Source organism: Petaurus breviceps, unplaced genomic scaffold (assembly GCF_028583685.1).
Source record: "Petaurus breviceps papuanus isolate PSGF00001 unplaced genomic scaffold, PetGlider_PUasm1.0 216, whole genome shotgun sequence".
NCBI classification, from domain to species: Eukaryota; Metazoa; Chordata; class Mammalia; order Diprotodontia; family Petauridae; genus Petaurus; species Petaurus breviceps.
Window position 1 is genome coordinate 9,120,570 of NW_027185867.1, and position 18,518 is coordinate 9,139,087.

An 18,518-nucleotide genomic window follows, 5' to 3' on the forward strand; every position below is an offset into this window, starting at 1 on the left:
GGGGAGGAAAGGGAGGCAGGGCATCCTGGAAGGTGGCTGGGAAATAGAACAAGGACTGGGAAATGGGAGGGGCAGTGAGTTGAAAAATCAGGACCCTGGGAATCCGGGGAGAAGAGAATAAAGAATGGCTGGGGTTCAAATAGTAGAGAGAAATGAGCGGGGAGGGAATTAGCCAGGATGGTGTTCAAGGTACTGAGGAACAATTTTCACCTTGTTAACTCAATGACTCCCATGTAGTAATACTTGGGGCTGGATAGCAGATCCCAGCCATGGTATTCGTCAGCATAGGATACAACCCCATAATAGTCAGCCGCTCTCAACATGGTCTTGACAGCCTCCAGTGCACAACTGTAAGCCCAGGATGGATCAGTGAAAAATAAAGGAAGGAGGGATGTAGAGTGACTGTTCCCTATCCTGTGCACCTCAGGAGACAACTTCAGAATCTCTAGGTGTCCGTTGTGAGTTCCTTCTTTCCCTCTACTCCACATCAGCCCCCATTCTCTCCTTTGCTTTTGTCACTCACCAAAGAAATACCCCTTCTTGTTGAGGCCAACCTCTCTATTTGTGACTTTGACACCATCTTTTCTAGGTGGTAACTCCTTTGATCATTCTATCTCTCTTATTCAATCTCCCTTTATATACCTGTATTGTCTGTTTTATTGCTATCAACTTTTTTATTACAGATATAAGAATATGTTTATTCCTTTGTAACTTTGATAACTAAAAATGGCATTCTTCCTCTGGGAATGTAAATGAATTACTATTGCTTGCTAGAGAATATATACATGCCCTCATATATTTGTATGTAGCTTTGTTAATTACTGAGGCCTTTTTTCTATGTTGATATTGCTTTGGTTGTAAATTGAACTTTTATTCTCCCTAATCCCTATAGAATCTGAATTGGCATTCATATGTAGCATTCCAAAGAAAAAACTCATTTGGGAAAACAATGTGAAGCCATCATACCCCTAATAATGACTAAAATAGATCTCTTTGGGAATATTCTGGCCCATATTGATTGGTTATCATTCTGTTTATGCAGTTTTAAATAATATAAATAATAGCTAGTATTAATACAGCACATACTACACTGGCACTATCCTATGAACTTTACAAATATTGTCTCATTTTATCCTCACAACAACCCTAGGCAGTAGGTATTGTTATTATCTCCATTTTATACTTGAGAAAACTGAGGCAGAGGTTAAGTGACTTGCCCAAGGTCACATAGCTAGTGTCTGAAGCTGGATTTGAACTCACCTTCCTGACTTTCTCCTTCTCCTTTTTGTTTTCATCCCTAAAAATCTCAGAAAGCTCTTTTAATCTCCCTATCTACAACTTCAAGATATTTGCCCCCTTGGGCCCAAATGATCTCACAGTGCCTGGGATCATAGGGATAAGAACAAGGATTAGACTTGTGATTTCATTGGTTTAGAGAGCTTCTAGTGAGGTACCTCCTCTGCCAGTGTAGGTTGGCCCTTTCTCTGAAACTTATCATCTTAGAGAATTGGCTGGCATATAAAGAGGTTAAGTAATTTTCCCAGGGTCAACACAGCCTGCTCGTGTCAGTTAGAATCGAACTCAGATCTTCCTGGTTCTGAGACCAGCTCTCTATCCAATACACATCCCCCTTGATTGCACATTTTCCACCCTTCATGCCCCTCAACCAGTTATAATGCTCAAAGATCTCAAAGCATAGATCTGTAAGGAGAGTCAACAGATTTTACCTTGGTCCCCCACCAACTGCCACCCTGGAATGCTCCCCAAAGCAAGGGAGCATCCTTAACATGTGCCACGGATAGGACTTTGTTCTAGAAGCTGCTACCTCACCCCTGAAGGCAGTTCTCCCCCACTTTAAAGGTCATCTAGTCTGTCTCACTTTAAAGAGGAGGAAACGGCCCTAGAGTGGCTCCCAAGAGGCCACACAGATCTCTCAGGTTCCTTCTGACCTCTTCCTAGCCTCTACTTCTAGTCAAGCCCTTTGCAGCCCTGTGCTGAGATGCCATTCACCGGATGTTCCACCTCCAGAGGACATGGATGGAGATCAGCTAGTCCAATCCCCCTGTTTTACAGATGAAGACACTTAGACCCAGAGAGGTATAACCTGCTCAGTGTTAACAGCAGAGCTTTGGAAATGAACCAGTGCCAACTGTAAATCCTGGAGGGGAGGGGGTTATTAAGGGAACTACATCAACTTCAAAACAGTCATTATAATCAAGTGTGTCAGAGTTTGCATGTGGTGGTTGGGGAGGAGAACACATGGCAGATAATGAGAACAAATTTGTGAATTTGTGGCAGGATGCAAGAGAGTCTTAAGACCATGTGAGTGGTAAAGAGTTATCAAATATAGTCATGTGGATGGCTTTGGCCTAGGTAGAGTATGCTTATACATGAGACTATGGGAAAAGGAGAAGTGATTCATCATGAGAATCTGAAAATGTCTTTGTGGTAGAGTATGTGAAGGAAGGGAAAGGAAATCAGTATTTATTAAGCTACTACTAGCTTCCAGACTCTATGCTAAGAGCTTCATAAATATGATCTCATTTGTTCCTCACAACAATCCTGGGGAGTATGGACTATTATCATCACTGTTTTATAACTGAGTAAAGGCAGAGAGAGGTTAAGTGACCTGTGACAGTATCACATAGCTAGTAAATTTCTGAGGCTGGATTTGAATTTAGGTGTCCTTGATTCCAGCACTCTATCTACCATGCCTCAAAAGCTCATGTGTGTTTAAATGTCTGATTACCTCAGTTGTAAAGAATATCAGTCTACAGACCCCACTGTCTTATTTCCCTCTTAAACTGTGATTCCCCCAAAAAAGTCCCTATTTTCTTCTTCTGGATCTTGAGTAACTAACATTATCAGACTTTCTCTTCCCTTATCCCAGAGGTAGGCCTACCTGATAGGGTCGAAGACCTTGCTCTTGGTGCCTGGGATGCCCTCCTTACGGTACACCACCATATTCTGGGGGACATTTTGCTCAATTACCCAATATATATGATTTAGGATAGCCAGAAGCAGCCGGGGATAGAGCTCCAACACAGCCAACTTGCACATTGTCCCTGACAGCATCTCACATAGGGCACAGGCCACCTGGGGTGAGACAATTATAGTTGGGATGGATGGGGTTGGGTAGAAGGAGAGATTCAGGGAGGGGGGAGAGAGGGAGTTAGCCAAGCTTGTGCTCAGCTAGAAATCTTCAAGATTCTCTTCCATTTATAAGATTCCCATTTCTTCCCACTATTTCACCCATCCACAAAGTATGGCCCTCATCCTGACTCAGCATAGGGATGAAGAACCAGACTGAATGGCCCACCACCTATTTCCTGGAAAGGAAAAGAAAATGAAACATACTCATCCTGCTTTCTTTTCTACCACCTGGTCTAAAATATGATTTGCCCAAAGTGGGTGGGGGGCTAACTTTTGGCAAGGCTTCCTTAGCTCCATTTCCTAGCCACCATCATCTGTCTCCCCCTGTCTCCCAAACCCTTGTTATACCTTAATTAGTCTTGGGGTCAGGAAATCTAGATATTAGTAATTTGCTCTGCCACTAACTTGCTTTGTGAGTTTGGACCCACTACCTATCTTCTCTGGGCTTCAATGTGTTCATCTGCAAAATGGGAATGGTAATACCTCATGGGGACAATTCTTAGGAGACAATGAGGATTCTTGTAAAAGGTTAAAAGCATTGGAAGTGGGTGGTATTCATAAGATGTGACTATCATCTCTTCAGGTCTTAGCTGATAAGATTCTAAGACTCATTATCACTTTCTCTGGGTTTTCCCTCTTTCCTGACCACTGGCTACTATTCCTAATTCTGCTTCCTTCTCCTGACACACATAGCCCAGCTTTCCAGAATGACAATCTCCCACCCTCATATTTCCTTATGCCTCAGCCTTCATCCCTTCAACTAACCGCCACAGGACGGAAGGACATCTCCTTGTAACCCTGCTTAGGGTGCCTCTCTTCCAAGATAGATATGAGCAACTGCAGGACATTGACTGTGGTCTTCCTCCGACTGCCAAACACTCGCCATAGTTCCATGTTGATTCTGCAGGATCCAGTGATGCACACATTATACAACCTGGTTGCTATTTGCCCTGATCTGACCCCAGACCCATGAGGAGGAAGCATAATGAGAGAAGGGAGCAGAAAAGGGGCCCTGAATTTTGGAGAAAATGGTCAAGGTACTAGAGAAGAAAGGGAGACAAACCCAAGGCAGCACTGTATATAGAGAGAAACAATGAAATTTTGTGGTGTGGGACTACAGACTTTGAATCAGCATCAGACAAAGGTAATGAAAAGATTAGATTTAATCTTCATCTAGGGAAGTCTAACTGGCTTTTATTGGTTAATGTTAGTTAGGTACAATGGTTTGGTTATGTGCAATTAGCCTGCCCTTCACTCATACTGTTTTCTGTCCAGCACCATCTCCTCTCTACATATAGCATAAAAATCACATAGTATAGTGTAGTTAAAAGTTTACTAAGCCTGCAATCAAAACACCTAGGTTTACATCCTACCCCTGACATTCACTGTGTGAATATGGTAAATCACGTAACCTCAGGTACCTATCTCATCCACAAAAAAGGGATAACACTAGAGCTACCGACTTCAAAAGAGATCAATTGGCAAGCCTTAAAATACAACATCAATGCAAATTATTATTGTTGTTACTTTTTTAAAAAGGGACAAGAGGTACAAAGATAGGTCAAGAATCTGGAGATAAGAGGCTAGGAGACCACTGCATCTGTTTGCTATGGGAAGAGAGGAACTGCTTTTGGGCAAAAGAAATGGAAATCTATATGCTAGGGAAAAGAATAAAAAATTCCTTGAAGACAAGGACTACTGGTTTTTGTCTTCACCTAGCACAGTGCCTCATATAAAGCATACACATAATAAGTATTCATTGAATTGATGGGTATACTTGACTTTGGGCAAATCACTTAAATCCTCTAAGCCTTAGCTCTAAAACAAGGGGGGTTAGATTAAATCACCTCCAAACTCCTATGATAACTATTGTAGTTAGGGTGGGGGTGTTGAGGAATATTTACTCTTCCCAAGGAAGTGGCCGCTTGAGCAGCAGGGTCATTACACTGTGGGTCTTGTTTCCTACTAATGCACACATGGCCTGTAGTGTCTCCGCCCTTGTGGCTGGTTCCAGCTGGGATTTGAGTCTATCATAGATGCCATCAACAATTTGATCAATCTGGAAAGTGAAAAAGGGAGGCAGAAAAACCTAATTATCCCCTCCCTCCCACTCTAGAACTTTTCCACCCTCTCCTTCCTCATTTCAATCTAGATCCCTTGAGGGGCTCTCCCAGAATGATTCTTCCAAGACCACCCTGGAAACCATCAAGTGACCCCTTAAGTCTCTAGGATGCAGTCTGACATCCAGAGCCTATAATAACTCCATACCCTTCCAGCTTCCCAGGGCAAGCTACCACCACCTAGTAATGCAGATGCCAAGCATCCCAGCAACTGCCTCCAATATAACTTCTGCTCTTTTTGACTAAATGATTAGCATATGGAGCCCACTTTAGAATCATAGAATACTTGAGCAGAATGAGATCTTAGAACTTCATACCAGCTCCTTTATTTGAGAAATGAGCAAATTGAAGCCTAGAAAGACAGGAATTTGGGGGCAGGGGTTGGGATGAGGGCAAAGCAGAGAAGAATTTAAGTGCCTAGTCAAGTCCTACAGTGAGTAGTTGGTGACTGAAACTCAACAACTACCAGTTCTCAGCACTACCTTCAACAAATCCTTCCCTCTCTCCTCCATGATAGAACTCATGAGCTGCCCTGAAGCCAAAGAGACCTTTGCCCTGCCATCAATCAAGCCTTCCATGGCAGTCAGTACCAGGTTGGTGAGCTGCTTTGGGGTGAAATATTCTGCAAAAGCCTGTAACAGAGTGAACAAAGGCTGGAAGGACTCAGATGATCCAAGGAGACTTGTCTTGTGCCCCTTATCTTGGGTGTGGTGGTGTGGGGGGGGGGAGATGATGGGAGAAGGGACTCTCTTTAGGACTCTATAGGTCTCAGATTTGCCCATTTAAACTTTCCCTAGGTAGGTCTATTCCCAAAGCAGGGATGCCTACCCACAATTTATGATGGGATCCTGCCAGAAGGGAAGAAGGGCTTTGGAAAGAGAGAAAATAGGTTGCAGGAAACAGCAGCTAGGTATTGGGGGCTGAGGAGAAGAATAAATGAGAGAGAGCTGATGAAAGTAAACTGGGGGATAATTTCTTAATTTTGTTTATTTATTTAAATATTTTTTTCTTGTTGATGGTCACCATGTTTAAACTAAAATAAAAATTACCCAGCAAGATGGGAGGTGGGTGTTGTAAGACAAGGAGAAAGAAAAAAAAGTGTTTAGATTTGTAATCAGAAGACCTGTGTGACTTTGGACAGGTCCCTACCAATTTGGGCATAAATTTCCTCAGCTGTAAAGTGGGTATATTGGAAGTAGATAATCTCTAAAGAGGTCCCTTCCAACTCTAAAATCCACGAGGCTGACACTAGTGCAGAGGGCTAGGAAAGCTAAAATGTAGCTAAGAACTATGGTAATGTTGTCATGGTAGGTTGCAAGCTCCATAAAGGAAGGGAAGAGCATATATGTTTTTCTGGGTGGAACCAGCACTATCCATTAACAGGCATTTAATAAAGATGTCTGGAGAATGAGGAGGAAGAGGAGGAGGAAATGGGAAGCTATGAAATGGAACCAGAGGGGCAACATGGCAGAGTGGATATGGGGCTGGCCTCAGAACCAGAAAGACCTGCCTCTAGCACTTACTAGCTATATGACCATGGGCAAGTCATTCATTTCGTAGTACCTGAGGTAACTCTCTTAGAATATAAATTATAGAGGATTTTCCAAGATGTATTGATAGAGGAAGTTCCCATATCAGGAGCTCCCCATATCTAAATCACAAGTCTAATCTAAAAAAATTAAATTAAAGTTGAGTGAGGTGGCACTGGAGAGACTCCTGAGTCTATGACCTCAGTCATTTGGTCACAGCATCCCTAAAGGTTAGAACTGGATTTGGAAGCCTGGTATTCGTTGGAGCATCACTGGATTGAGAACCATAAAAGGGACATTAGAAATTATTTACCCCCCCCCGTCATTTCCAAAACTGGAAAAGAGGTTCAGAAAAATGAAGCAACTTGCCCAGGAACCTAACTCAAGTCCAATGCTCCAGCTCTAGCTCAGCCCGATCTCCCCATTTCACACCCACAAATGAAGAGCCAGAGGTACTAAGAGGGGGTAGGCCCATTCACAGGAGTCTACAGGATTATAGGAGATTAGGGATACAGTCGGGCCCTTGCATTATGCTTTAAGTTTCTTCTCACCTTGCCTTTCAAGGGCAGAGTCTGTGTAGGGGAAGGGGGAGGGATTACCTGGCCTACTGGCTTACCTTGGCAATCTCAGCAGTGTCATTATGGAACACACAGGCACTGTAGACACCTTCTTTCTTGGGAAGCTCTTCCCATATCCCTTTCTTTTTCTGATCCAACTCTAGAACACAGGTTCCACTTTCCCACTCCTCCAACTCCTAGAGGACCCTCTCCTTCCCACCAAATACTATAGGAGTTTTCCAGATGTATCCCACTCCCAACCCTCTAAACACACTAGCTCTACTGAGCTATCCTAGACAAATCAGGCTGGGACCACAGGGGCAAAGATTTAGATAAGTAGCAATGGGAGTTAAGGTCATAAGAATTCCCAGGGGAGGCATCAGAGTTAGGTATCTTGAGGACAGAGTTCAGGGGAATAAAATGATGGGGGCTAGAAAAAAAGATAATGGATGAGGCAAGGCCCTAGGTCATGCATTTCCAAAGAAGGGATCTGATGCCCAAAAAGATGACTAGAGGTCATGGGAATGTGCCTGGATCCCACCTGGGAACAAATTCTGACTCTTGGGTGAGGAACAAGGAGAACAGGTGAGCTTGAGGAAAGGGAATGGAAAAGGGCACAGAACATTTGGCTTTCCATACTCTTCTTGAGCAACATGATGCAGTAGAGACTGTAAACAGCCTGTGAGGCCAGGAAGCTGATGTTGTCCACGTGGTCCTGGCAAAGTATGGCCAAAAACTTCACCAGTTGCCCCAGTTGGAAGAACTCAATGTCAATCTCCAGGAAGAAAGGGAAAGGAGGGCAAAGGTTACACTTGCTATTCCCTCCTATCACGTTACCTCATAGGTGAATGTGAGGAAAGCTAGGGCAGCCTAGAGTATGGGTCATCCTGGAGAAAGTAAGAGTGAGAGGGGGATTGTGGTGTTTGGTGAAGTTAATGGAAGCAGGAATAGACTGGTACTGACATCAGCAGGGCACATGAATGGAAAAGTGTTAGATAAGAACAGAGGTTCTTTGTTCTGGGAAGATGATGTAAGGGAGGCTGAGGAGAAAAGGAAGAGCAGAAAAATCAGGGACAGGAGGAACAAGGGGCAAATAAAAGCCAGGCCCAGGTGGAAAGAACTTTAGAGAAGAATTCTAATGAATGGGAAAGTATTTTGGTTTTGGAAGCCAGGAGCCTAGGTTAGGATACCAGCTGTGACTTATAAGCATGGCCTTGGGGAAAATCACATGTAACTTCTCTGAGATTCATTTTCTTCATCCTTAAAGGGAGTATTTTGCAAACCTTAAAACCTTATAGAAATGTTCTTATTGTGTGTTAACTGTGGTTGAGCTGGGAAAGCATGTGTGGGGAGGAAGAGAGGAATTGGTTCCCTTGTCCCTTGGTTGGGCCCCTGGCCTGTCTCTCACAATGGCCACACTCACATAAAAATTGTGCTTCTTGGCAGTGAAACTGAGGATGCGAACACCACACCACAAGGCTCTTTCCCTCTCATGGTCCTTCTGGGAATTAAGCCAGGTGTCCAGAAACTGATGAGAAGGAGGAGAAGGGGAAAGAAGACCCCACTCAGTTACGTCCCCAGAGAGGAAAACGGATACCTCAGCCCCCACCGTGGACTCTGAACAATGGAGGGACATCATCTTTGGTATCGAACTGACTTTACACAAAGACAAGTAGTATAACTTGAAGGGTCTTACTGGGCACTAAAGTTTTCAAAAATTCCACAATAAGAGATTCAAGTACCCCTAGGAGGGATAATACAACTTTGAGTGGGTAACTTCCTGGCTCAGTGGCCAATGTTCTCTGGCAAAGTTTTGATGTATCTCCCCATTCTCTCCCACCCATCATTCCCATTTGCCCCCATTATACTTGTCAGGTACAATAATAAATTGATAAATAAATTGATTATACCCATTCTTGAGAGCAACATTTCATATGGTGACAAGGGGAAGAGGGAAGTAGAAATAGGTGGGGCAGCGAGGTGGCACAGTGAATAGAGCACCAGCCCTGGAATCAGGAGGACCTGAGAGCAAATCCAATTTCAGATACTTGACACACTTACTAACTGTGTGACTTTGGGCAAGTCACTAAACCCCACTTGCCAAGCCTTCCCCCCTCCAAAAAAAAAAGGTGGTAAAGAGAAAGACAGAGTAACAAACAAAGAGAGAAAAGAGAAGATGGAGGGGGAAAGCGGCATTGAAATATCAACGGGAGAACACAAAAGGCAAAAAGCAAACTTGGTCAGTTTCAGAACTGGACTCATGGTCTTGTCTGGGGGCTACCATATCCCTGTACCCCCATCATGCCTCCTAGTGAGAATTCCCTTCTTTTGAAACACAGTGAAGAAGAAAATAAGTTTGATAATAGAGATGGAGGTTGCAGGAGTAGAGGAAGGAGAGGAAAGGGGCCTTGGAGAAGGACCTCTTTTTCTTTGGAAACCAGTGTCCTGAAAGACTTAGTCTCATCCTACCATATACTAGGCTTACAGGCTAGAGCTGGAAGGGACTTCAGAGATGGTCTAGTTTAATCCCCTAATTTTATAGACGAGGAAACATGTTCACAGAGGTGAAGAGATTCCCCCAAAGTCACGAAGGTTGTAAATGATAGGCATGGGATTTGAGCCCATGTTTTCTCATTTTAAATGCCATTCTGTAGGCTCTACATCCCCATTCTTCAGTCTCACTGTACTCTCTTAAGTAGAATCCTTGGTCCTGCCCCCTACTTCTGGTTCCTATTAATTCAACATATATTTGTTAAACACATACTAAGTATAAGATAGTATGCTAGGATTCAAAGATTACCAAAAAAACAGTCCCTGCCCTCAAGGAGCTTTCCATCTAATATAGCTATATATAACATGCACACAAATAGCATACAAGGTAGAATGGGATGAGGGCAAAGGAAAGATAGCGAGTGGGAAAAAGGCTTTAAAGAAATATGAAGGAGAGATCTTCATCTAGAAATTCTTTTATCAAAGGAGTGGCATTTGTCCAGGAGACCAGGACAGGAGGATTTCAGCAGGCTTGGGGAAAAGATTGCATCAATGCCCAGAGGTACGAGAGGGCAGGGAAAAATCAGGATGTAGCTAGTAGCCCATTTTGCTTAAAACATAAAGTATATGAAGAGAAATGGAATGAAATGAAACTAGATGTGGATATATAATATATGTGTGTGTGCACACACATGCATGTATGTACATATGTGTGTATGTATGTATGAATGAAATGATAGATGGGAATTGGTTTGTGAAGGACCATAGGCCGGGTGAGTTCATATAAGCAGCGGGAAGTCACTAAAAGATTTAGCAGGAAACTACCAGGGTTTTCTCACTGACCTCCAAGTAGTTCTGGACCCAGGTAGGCATTTCTGTGACCAACCCCTCCAGCATCTTCCGTAGAGCCTGCAATGTGTCCTTGAATAGATTCTAGACATGAAGAAAGGAGAAAAGTTTTTCAGGAAGGAGTCAATTGCTCCTCTCCCTCAAAACCACTAGAAATCCTTCTTTAAGAAACCCCCCTCGCTAGGTCCATGCCTATAATTTATGTCCTCTTCACTTTGGTGCTCAGTGTGCATTCTCTGGGAACCAGGTGGTGTACTTGATTAGAGTGCCAGCCCTGGAGTCAAGAAGACCTGAATTCAAATCTGGTCTCAGACATTTACTAGCTATGTGACCTGGGCAAGTCACTTACCCCTATTTGACTCCGTTCCCTCATGTATAAACTGAGCTGGAGAAGGAAATGGCAGACCACTCCAGTATCTTTGCCAAGACAACCCCCAACGGGCTTATGAAGAGTCAGATACAACTAACCAACACAACAACAACAGCACACTCCAAGAACGTCCTCCTTGTTGAGAAGGCAGGATGGCATAGTTGATAGCTTGGTATCAGGAAGACCTGGATTCAAATCCCTCCTCTAACATATACTATCTGTGTGATCCTAGACAAGTCACTTAACTAGTGTATGACCTTGGGCAGGTCACTTGACCTCTGCTTGTTTCAGTTTCTTAATCTGTAAAATGAGGTTAATAATAGCACCTACCTCCTGGGGTTGTTGTGAGAATCAAATGAGATAATATTTGTAAAGCTCTTTACAAATATTCAAGTAGTATGTAAATGTGTGCGTTCAGTCATTTCTAGTCATGTCTGACTTGGTGTGTGTTCAGTCATGCCCAACTCTTCTGACCACAAAAATGTCTGAGGCCAGATTTGAAATCACAAAGATTAGTCTTCCTGACTCCAGACCTGGCAGTTTATCCACTGTGCCACCTAACTGCCCCTATATAAATGTTAGTTATTATCACTAATGATAATACTACTACTACTACTATTAATAACAATACCAATAACATTAACAACAACAACAAAATAAATAAAGGTATAATCTTGAGCCCTTTATTCTATCTGAGGGTCTTGTTCTAGGGTTTAACACTCACAGATAGTTTGTACTCTTCAATTCATAATTCCCTTTCAAATCTGTCCAACTATTGTCTAACTTGAGATTCTAAGCCTAAAGAAGGCACACCCATACCTGTCTGTTCCCCTTTATCATACCTAGGATGACGCTGACAGGGTCCTCCAAACGTTATTATTTTCTCATGATAGCTAAAGTGGAATCTGTCTCTACTTCTCACAATAAAGCTATCCAAGATATAGTCCATTACCGCGATGACCTGGGACTCCTTGGGAGGCATATCTGTCTGCATGACCTCTAAGGGAGGCAGGCTGATGATGTTTTTAAAGCAAACTCTGAGCAGTTCCTTCCTCTCTTCTGATTGCAAAGCAGGTTTCAGCTTACTAAATAGAAAGAGAAAAACACATTGACAGAGAGAGGAGTTGGTGACAAAGGGGACAGGCAATGAATAAGCCAAGGTTAGACAAAAAGGATGAGAAGAGGGGAGGGGAGGAGGTGGAGAAGAGAAAGTAGAGGACAGAAAAGAAAAGAGGAGAGAAGAAAAGAAGGGAAGGATCAAGGATGGGAGGAGAGGAAAGGGACAATGAAGCAATGTGGTTGTTAAGAGAAGGGAAAAGAAAACGAGAGATAGGCAAAGGGAGAGGTTGGGAACAGATAAGGAGAAAAATACTACAGAACAGGAGGCCCTAACCAATGGTGAGAAGCTATTTTTTTCAGCTGCCTTGGGATTATTCCTAGGGGGAGGAACAAAGGAGTATTTCTGACAACCATTTCCTTGCAAGTTTTCTTCACCAGCAGGTCACCACAGTAACTCATGAGAAAGACAAAAACACAAAATGATCTTCAGGTCTGTTCATCCTCCTTCCCCTTCCACAATGAAAGAAATGGGAGTAGTGATTACTGAGTACCTAGAAGTGATTAGATTGCCTATAAATCACAATCAATAGAGCTACGACTAACCATTTTGACCCCCAGGGCAAGAACTCAACCAACTTCTCAAGACAAATTCATTTTCGGGAATGGGGAAAGTATGCCAGAGAAGAATTCACCTGGGATGCAGCCATCAAGGGGGAGGAAGTATACCACCTGGTATTTTGACATATAATTTTGCTAACTAGGTGCTCCAGAGGCAACTTAATATAATAGAGGGCTGGTCTTGGTTCTTAGTCATTACTTTTAACATATATTAGCTGGATGAACTGGACAAGTGTAGCACCAATGCAATGTTTATAGCAGCCACGATCACAATAAACACCATGGCTATAAGTATCTTATGACATTTGATCTTGAAATATACCAAACTCTCCAGATAGAGGACAGAACTGAAGCATTTATTTATTTATTTTGTGAAGCAATTGGGGTTAAGTAACTTGCTCAAGGTTACACGGCCAGTTATTTCTGGGTGTGGTGCTAAGTGTCGGAGCCCGGATTCGATCCCCAGATCATCCCGACACTGGAGCCGGTGCTCTTACTCGCTGAGCCACCTGGCCACCCCTGAAGCATTTATTTAGACACCAGAAAACCCAATCCCAAAACCAGTAAGCCGATTCCATCATAGTACCAAAGATAATCAGAAGCCATAATAACACTGAGAGCCACAACATCCTTCAGCTTTCCCACAAACCAATACAAGATCAGTATTTACTCACAAACCTCTCTATCTCCTTAATGAGTGTCCTCTCTCTCCCACCATCTGGCTAGCTCTGACCAGCTTCCTGTGGGCTCTTCTTCCCTTCAGCAAACTCCTCCCACCACAGGCTCCATGTGACTACATTCAGCCTATCAGGGAGCAGAGTTTACTTTCAAAGCAGGGGAGGTCTTCAAACTCCCCCCTAGGTCTATTAAGGGTCAGGGAAGATCTTCAAATTCCCATTCTCATTACAACAAGTCACAACTTCTCAATAGTCACTTCTCTCTCTCTTCTTCACTTCTCTCTCTCTCTCTCTCTCTCTCTCTCTCTCACACACACACACACACACACACACACACACACACATTAATAGCATATATTCACAGGTAAGGTACAATAGGTAAAAGAGAGATCCAGACAAAGTGCTCTAATAAATATTGAGAACAGAGACCACATTCAGTTGTGGGGGCATAAAGAAAAGGTTCATAATGAAACAGCATGTGAGATGATCCTTGAAGAAAATAAGGATTCTAGAAAACAAGGATTAAGAAGGAGTAAATTCTAAGCAAAGGAGACTTCCTGCTCAAACAAACAGAGGTGGGAAGCATCACGTCCAGTTCAGAGAGCATATCGAGTTTAGGAACCAGCCAGCAATACAATTTAGCTAAAATGTAGAAAGTGTGAAAGGGAGTAATGTGAAATAAGTGAAAGGTAGATTGAGTCATGTTGTGGAATGCTTTAAATAATAAAGTTAAGGCATTTATATTTTATCATAGAGAAAATAGAACTGCAGACTTTGGAGCAGGGGAATGGAACTTGTGCCTTAGGAGGATTTTTCTGTCAACTATATAAAGACTGGACTGGAAGATAGTAAGTAATCCGAGAGACCAATCAGTAGACTATTAGAATAGTCTAGATGGCATTCAATGAGAGCCTGAAATAGAATTTTGTAATGTGAATATAGAGAAGGGAAGAGATACTAGAAATGATAGGGAGGTAGAATCAGTAAGTCTTTGGGAAATGAAGATGACTATGAGGTTGTGAAACTGGATGACTAGATGTATACTGATGAAAATCTTTGTGGATGCTCTCATCCTGTGTGTTAGCTAGCCTCACGTTTGTGTCATCTGCAGATCTGATCAACATACCATCTCTACCTTTAAGTAAGGTCCTTGAGAAAACTCAAAGAGCTTAAGAACAATCTCAGATCCTTGGGGCACTCCACTGGAGACCAACCTCCTGGCAAACCAACATTGAATTATTAACAACTTCCCTTTGAATCTTTCATTCAACTAGTTCCAAGTTCATTTAATTGTATTGCCATATAAATTTACATCTCTCTGCTTTTCTCCACAAAAATAAAGGTAAATTATTTCTATAGCATTTTCAAAAACCTGTCCCAAAAAAGGAGCTAAGATTCATAAAGCATGACTTGTTCTTAATGAAGTCATGCCAGGACTTTGTAATCCCTGATGCCTTTTTGACATCATCATTAACTCTCTCTTTAATGATCATTCCAGAATTTTCCCTGGAATCAAAGTCTAGGTCACTGGACTATAGATTATAGGCTTGGTTCTCTCACCTTTTTTGGGCAGCTGGTGACTCAGTGGAGAGAGCATTGGACCCAAAGTCAGGAAGACCTGGGTTCAAATCTGACCTCAGACACCTACTAGCTGTGTGCTCTTAGACAAGTCACTTAACCTTTATTTGCCTAAGTTTCTTCAATTGTTAAATAGGGAAGGTAATAGCACCTACCTTTCAGTGTTGTTGTGAGAATCCAATGAGATGATGTTTGCAAAGTGCTTAACATAGTGCCTGGTATACAGTAAATAAATACTCTATAAATGGCTATCGTTATTATTATTATTTGTGACAATAATATAATTTGCATTTATATATAACTAAGGTTTGTAAAATACTTTATACATTATTTCATTTGATCTTCACAGCAGTTCTATGAGATAGGTAGAAGGTGGATATGGATTTTTGTTGTTGTCTCAGTCATGTCTGACTTTTTGTGACCCTGTTTGGGGTTTTCTTGGTAAAGATCCTGGAGTAATTTGACATTTCCTTCTCTAGCTCATTTTACAGATGAGGAAACTAAGGCAAACAGGGTGATGTGACTTGCCCAGAATCACACAGGTAGTAAGTGGCCGGATCTGAACCCCGGAAGATGAGGCTTTCTGTCACTAAGCCTGGCACTCTATCCACTACTCCACCTAGCTCTCTGGTAAATATGAATAATGACCTAGAAAAGGCGACTGAGAAGGAACTGAAGACAGTATGGAGACAAGGTTGGCCAATAGTGTCAAAGGCTACAGAGAAGTCAAGAACTGAGAAAAGATCATCGGATTTACCTATTAAGATATCATTGGTGACCTGGGAGGGAGCAGTTTCAGTCGAATGGTAGGGTAAGAAGCCAGGCTACTAGCTGTTGAAAACTAAGAGGAGGTGACTCAGTTGTATTAATAAGTGCTGATATGTTTTTCTAGGTGATTGTCTATGAATGGGGTGGAAAGAAGAGGATGATAGCTTAAGGAGATCTTGGCATGTTTGTGGGCAGCATAAAGAGATGGTGAATAAAAAGAGACTCAAGATTAGAGAAAAAGGAGGAATGATTGATGACAGCTCCCAGGGCAGAAAGGGATGGGATCAAAGGCTCAAGTACAAGCTTTGGTCTTGGTAATGAGGGCTGTTTATTGAGTGGTATAGTGGCTAGAGTATTGGGCCTGGGGTCAGAAAGACCTGAGTTCAAATCTAGCCTCAGACACTTACTGGCCATGTTACCCTGGGCAAGTCACTTAACTTGTTTGCCTCACTTTCCACATATGTAGAATGGGGATGATAATAGCACTTCCCTTACAGGATCAGAGTGAGGACCAAAGAGGATAATAATTATGAAGCAATTAGCACTGTGTATGGAACTAAATAGCATCATAAATGTTAGTTATTATTACAGCTATTATTATTTCTTCCTCCAAAGCTTGAGCAAAGGAAAGGATAGGAAATGATGTTGAAGGGATCTGAGATGTAGAATTGGGAAGAAGAGAAAGTTCATGACAAGCAGTCTCAATTTTTTTGGTAATGTATGACTCAAGGTCTCTGCTTAGAGAGTGAAGGGAAAGTGTGATAAAGAGAGGAGTTAGAATGGATTCTAAACTGAGCAAGACAGGGAGTCCATAGGGAAGAATACAACAATGGATGTTAGGAATGAAGGCCCAGCCAAGAACAGACGCACCATGTGAGTGGAGCTGATCAATACAGTTCTGTGATTCCCTTCAGAGGCATTTGGCTGCAGAAACTGTTTGTTGTTCACCTGTTTCAGGTGCGTCCAACTCTTGGTGAACCTCAAAGCATAGACACAGAGGTTAAGGTGGAAAAGAAGACTGTGAGCTGGGGCCTGAACCTGAAAAAGGAGGAAGAATGACCTAGAGGCTGATAGATAATTGTCACCAGTATCTTGTTAGGATGATGGAAACAATTGAGGTAAACCTAGGAAAAAGATTAAAGTGATGGTTGCAGGGGGGGGGTCTAAAAATGTCAATAAGGAGCAAGAAGTGCTCCCATTCATTCCCCTGGCCAACTGCTTCTGTCAGGGAGCATAAGAGAAGGTGGATTCAGCACGGGAGAGTTTGGCCAGGGCTTGGAAGTATTTTCAGGGGGAGGGGGAGGGCAGCCAGATTTCCTTAATTCTTTTTTAAATCTAATTTATTTTATTCTGAATTTAAGAAATAAAACAAGCATTTCTGTAGCATAGAATAGGAAAAAAAAGATGATTGCACATGAAAATGCAAATCTATCATGTTCAACTTATACAGATTTCCTTAATTATAAGAAGATGGGAAGACTGTGAAAGGAAGAGGTCTACTTCAAAGGGCAGTCTGTTAACAGGAGAATAGAGTTTCAGGGGACACAATGGAAAGGGAAAACAGAATGGGAGAGGGATACTGGAGAGACAGAGCTGAGGCAGAAGTGGAGTCAGAGACCAGGGAGAGGTTACAGGGGAAGAGTGCTTTTTGCCTAGGTAACCTTCAACTCTGAATCACAGGGATCAGAAAAGAAAAGTTGCTAGCTATACAATAGTAGATTGTCACATTCTTCCAGGCAGTAAGGACCGATGTGTCCCAGTCCCAACTCAAACACCAACTTGATTATCACTCTCTGGGTAAGAGAGGAGGAGGTTGAGTCTCTGAGTCTCTTGTCTCGATTGGTCTAGAAGATCATATGGCCTAGGAGCAAGAAGACAGCTAGGAGGCCAAATGCTGAGAGGCCTGGTATCTAGGTACTCTGGGTTGATTATGCCCCAATGTGCCCCATGAGTAAGTAGAAACAAAACCAAAGAAAATAAAAATTGGAAAATCAGGGAGTACCAGGCCAAGTATATATAGACAGAGCAAGCCCTTTTTTGTAGGTGATACAATTTTGAGGCCATTGAGAGATCAATTCTCAATATATTTGAAAAAGAAGTTATTCAGTGTGTGTGCATGCGGGGGGGAGTATGGTGTGGATTTGTCTATGTGTGATTCTGTGTGTGTGTGGTGGCAGAGGAAAGGGGGGCAGAAATCACAGGTATTTTTGCTACCAAAAAGAGATGATTGATATCAATTACTGACTCATATGCTACTTTATTACCTTAATAAGATCTTTATGTTAATAATTTACATATATGTAAATACCTATGTCTGTGTGTATATATTTGTATACATAAGTGTGTGTATAAACATATATGTCACCCTTGATGACAATATGAGGGGTAATAGACTTTTGCAAACGATATTCTATAGTACACCACACCTTTATAATAGACATACAATCTCTATCACAATTAACTCTTGAAACAAGGTTCAGTACATTGATGAACAGCATCCCAAAATATTAAAAGAATGAGAGGAAGCTCTTCAACCTATTGAATAGTTCTTCAACTGAAGATGTGTGGAAATATCTATGGATAGAATGGCAGGACATAAAAGGGTTACAGTCCATACCAGAAGACTTTTGTAAAGCCTATATTTATGAAATTCCAGAGCCATCAATGTATCACAGTCTCAGAGAGGAATGTGTAATGGATATAGTGCTGGTCAGAGGACAAGAAATTGCTTCCAGCTTCTCTCCCTCTCA

The 18,518-nt window shown here is 42.2% G+C and overlaps 1 protein-coding gene across 1 annotated transcript in view; it reads right to left on the bottom strand.

Moving 5' to 3' along the window:
* Positions 1-18,518, bottom strand: part of LOC138165827 (maestro heat-like repeat-containing protein family member 1) — a 79,910-nt gene that overhangs the window by 21,984 nt on the left and 39,408 nt on the right. The window contains exons 23-33 of the mRNA XM_069094175.1: positions 12,021-12,153; positions 10,693-10,782; positions 8,783-8,887; positions 7,999-8,134; positions 7,419-7,519; positions 5,756-5,905; positions 5,058-5,212; positions 3,919-4,165; positions 2,903-3,096; positions 211-348; positions 23-95 (exon numbers count right to left, since the gene is read on the bottom strand). Of these exons, the coding sequence (XP_068950276.1) occupies positions 23-95; positions 211-348; positions 2,903-3,096; positions 3,919-4,165; positions 5,058-5,212; positions 5,756-5,905; positions 7,419-7,519; positions 7,999-8,134; positions 8,783-8,887; positions 10,693-10,782; positions 12,021-12,153 (1,522 nt within the window). The remainder of the gene's footprint in view (positions 1-22; positions 96-210; positions 349-2,902; positions 3,097-3,918; positions 4,166-5,057; positions 5,213-5,755; positions 5,906-7,418; positions 7,520-7,998; positions 8,135-8,782; positions 8,888-10,692; positions 10,783-12,020; positions 12,154-18,518) is intronic.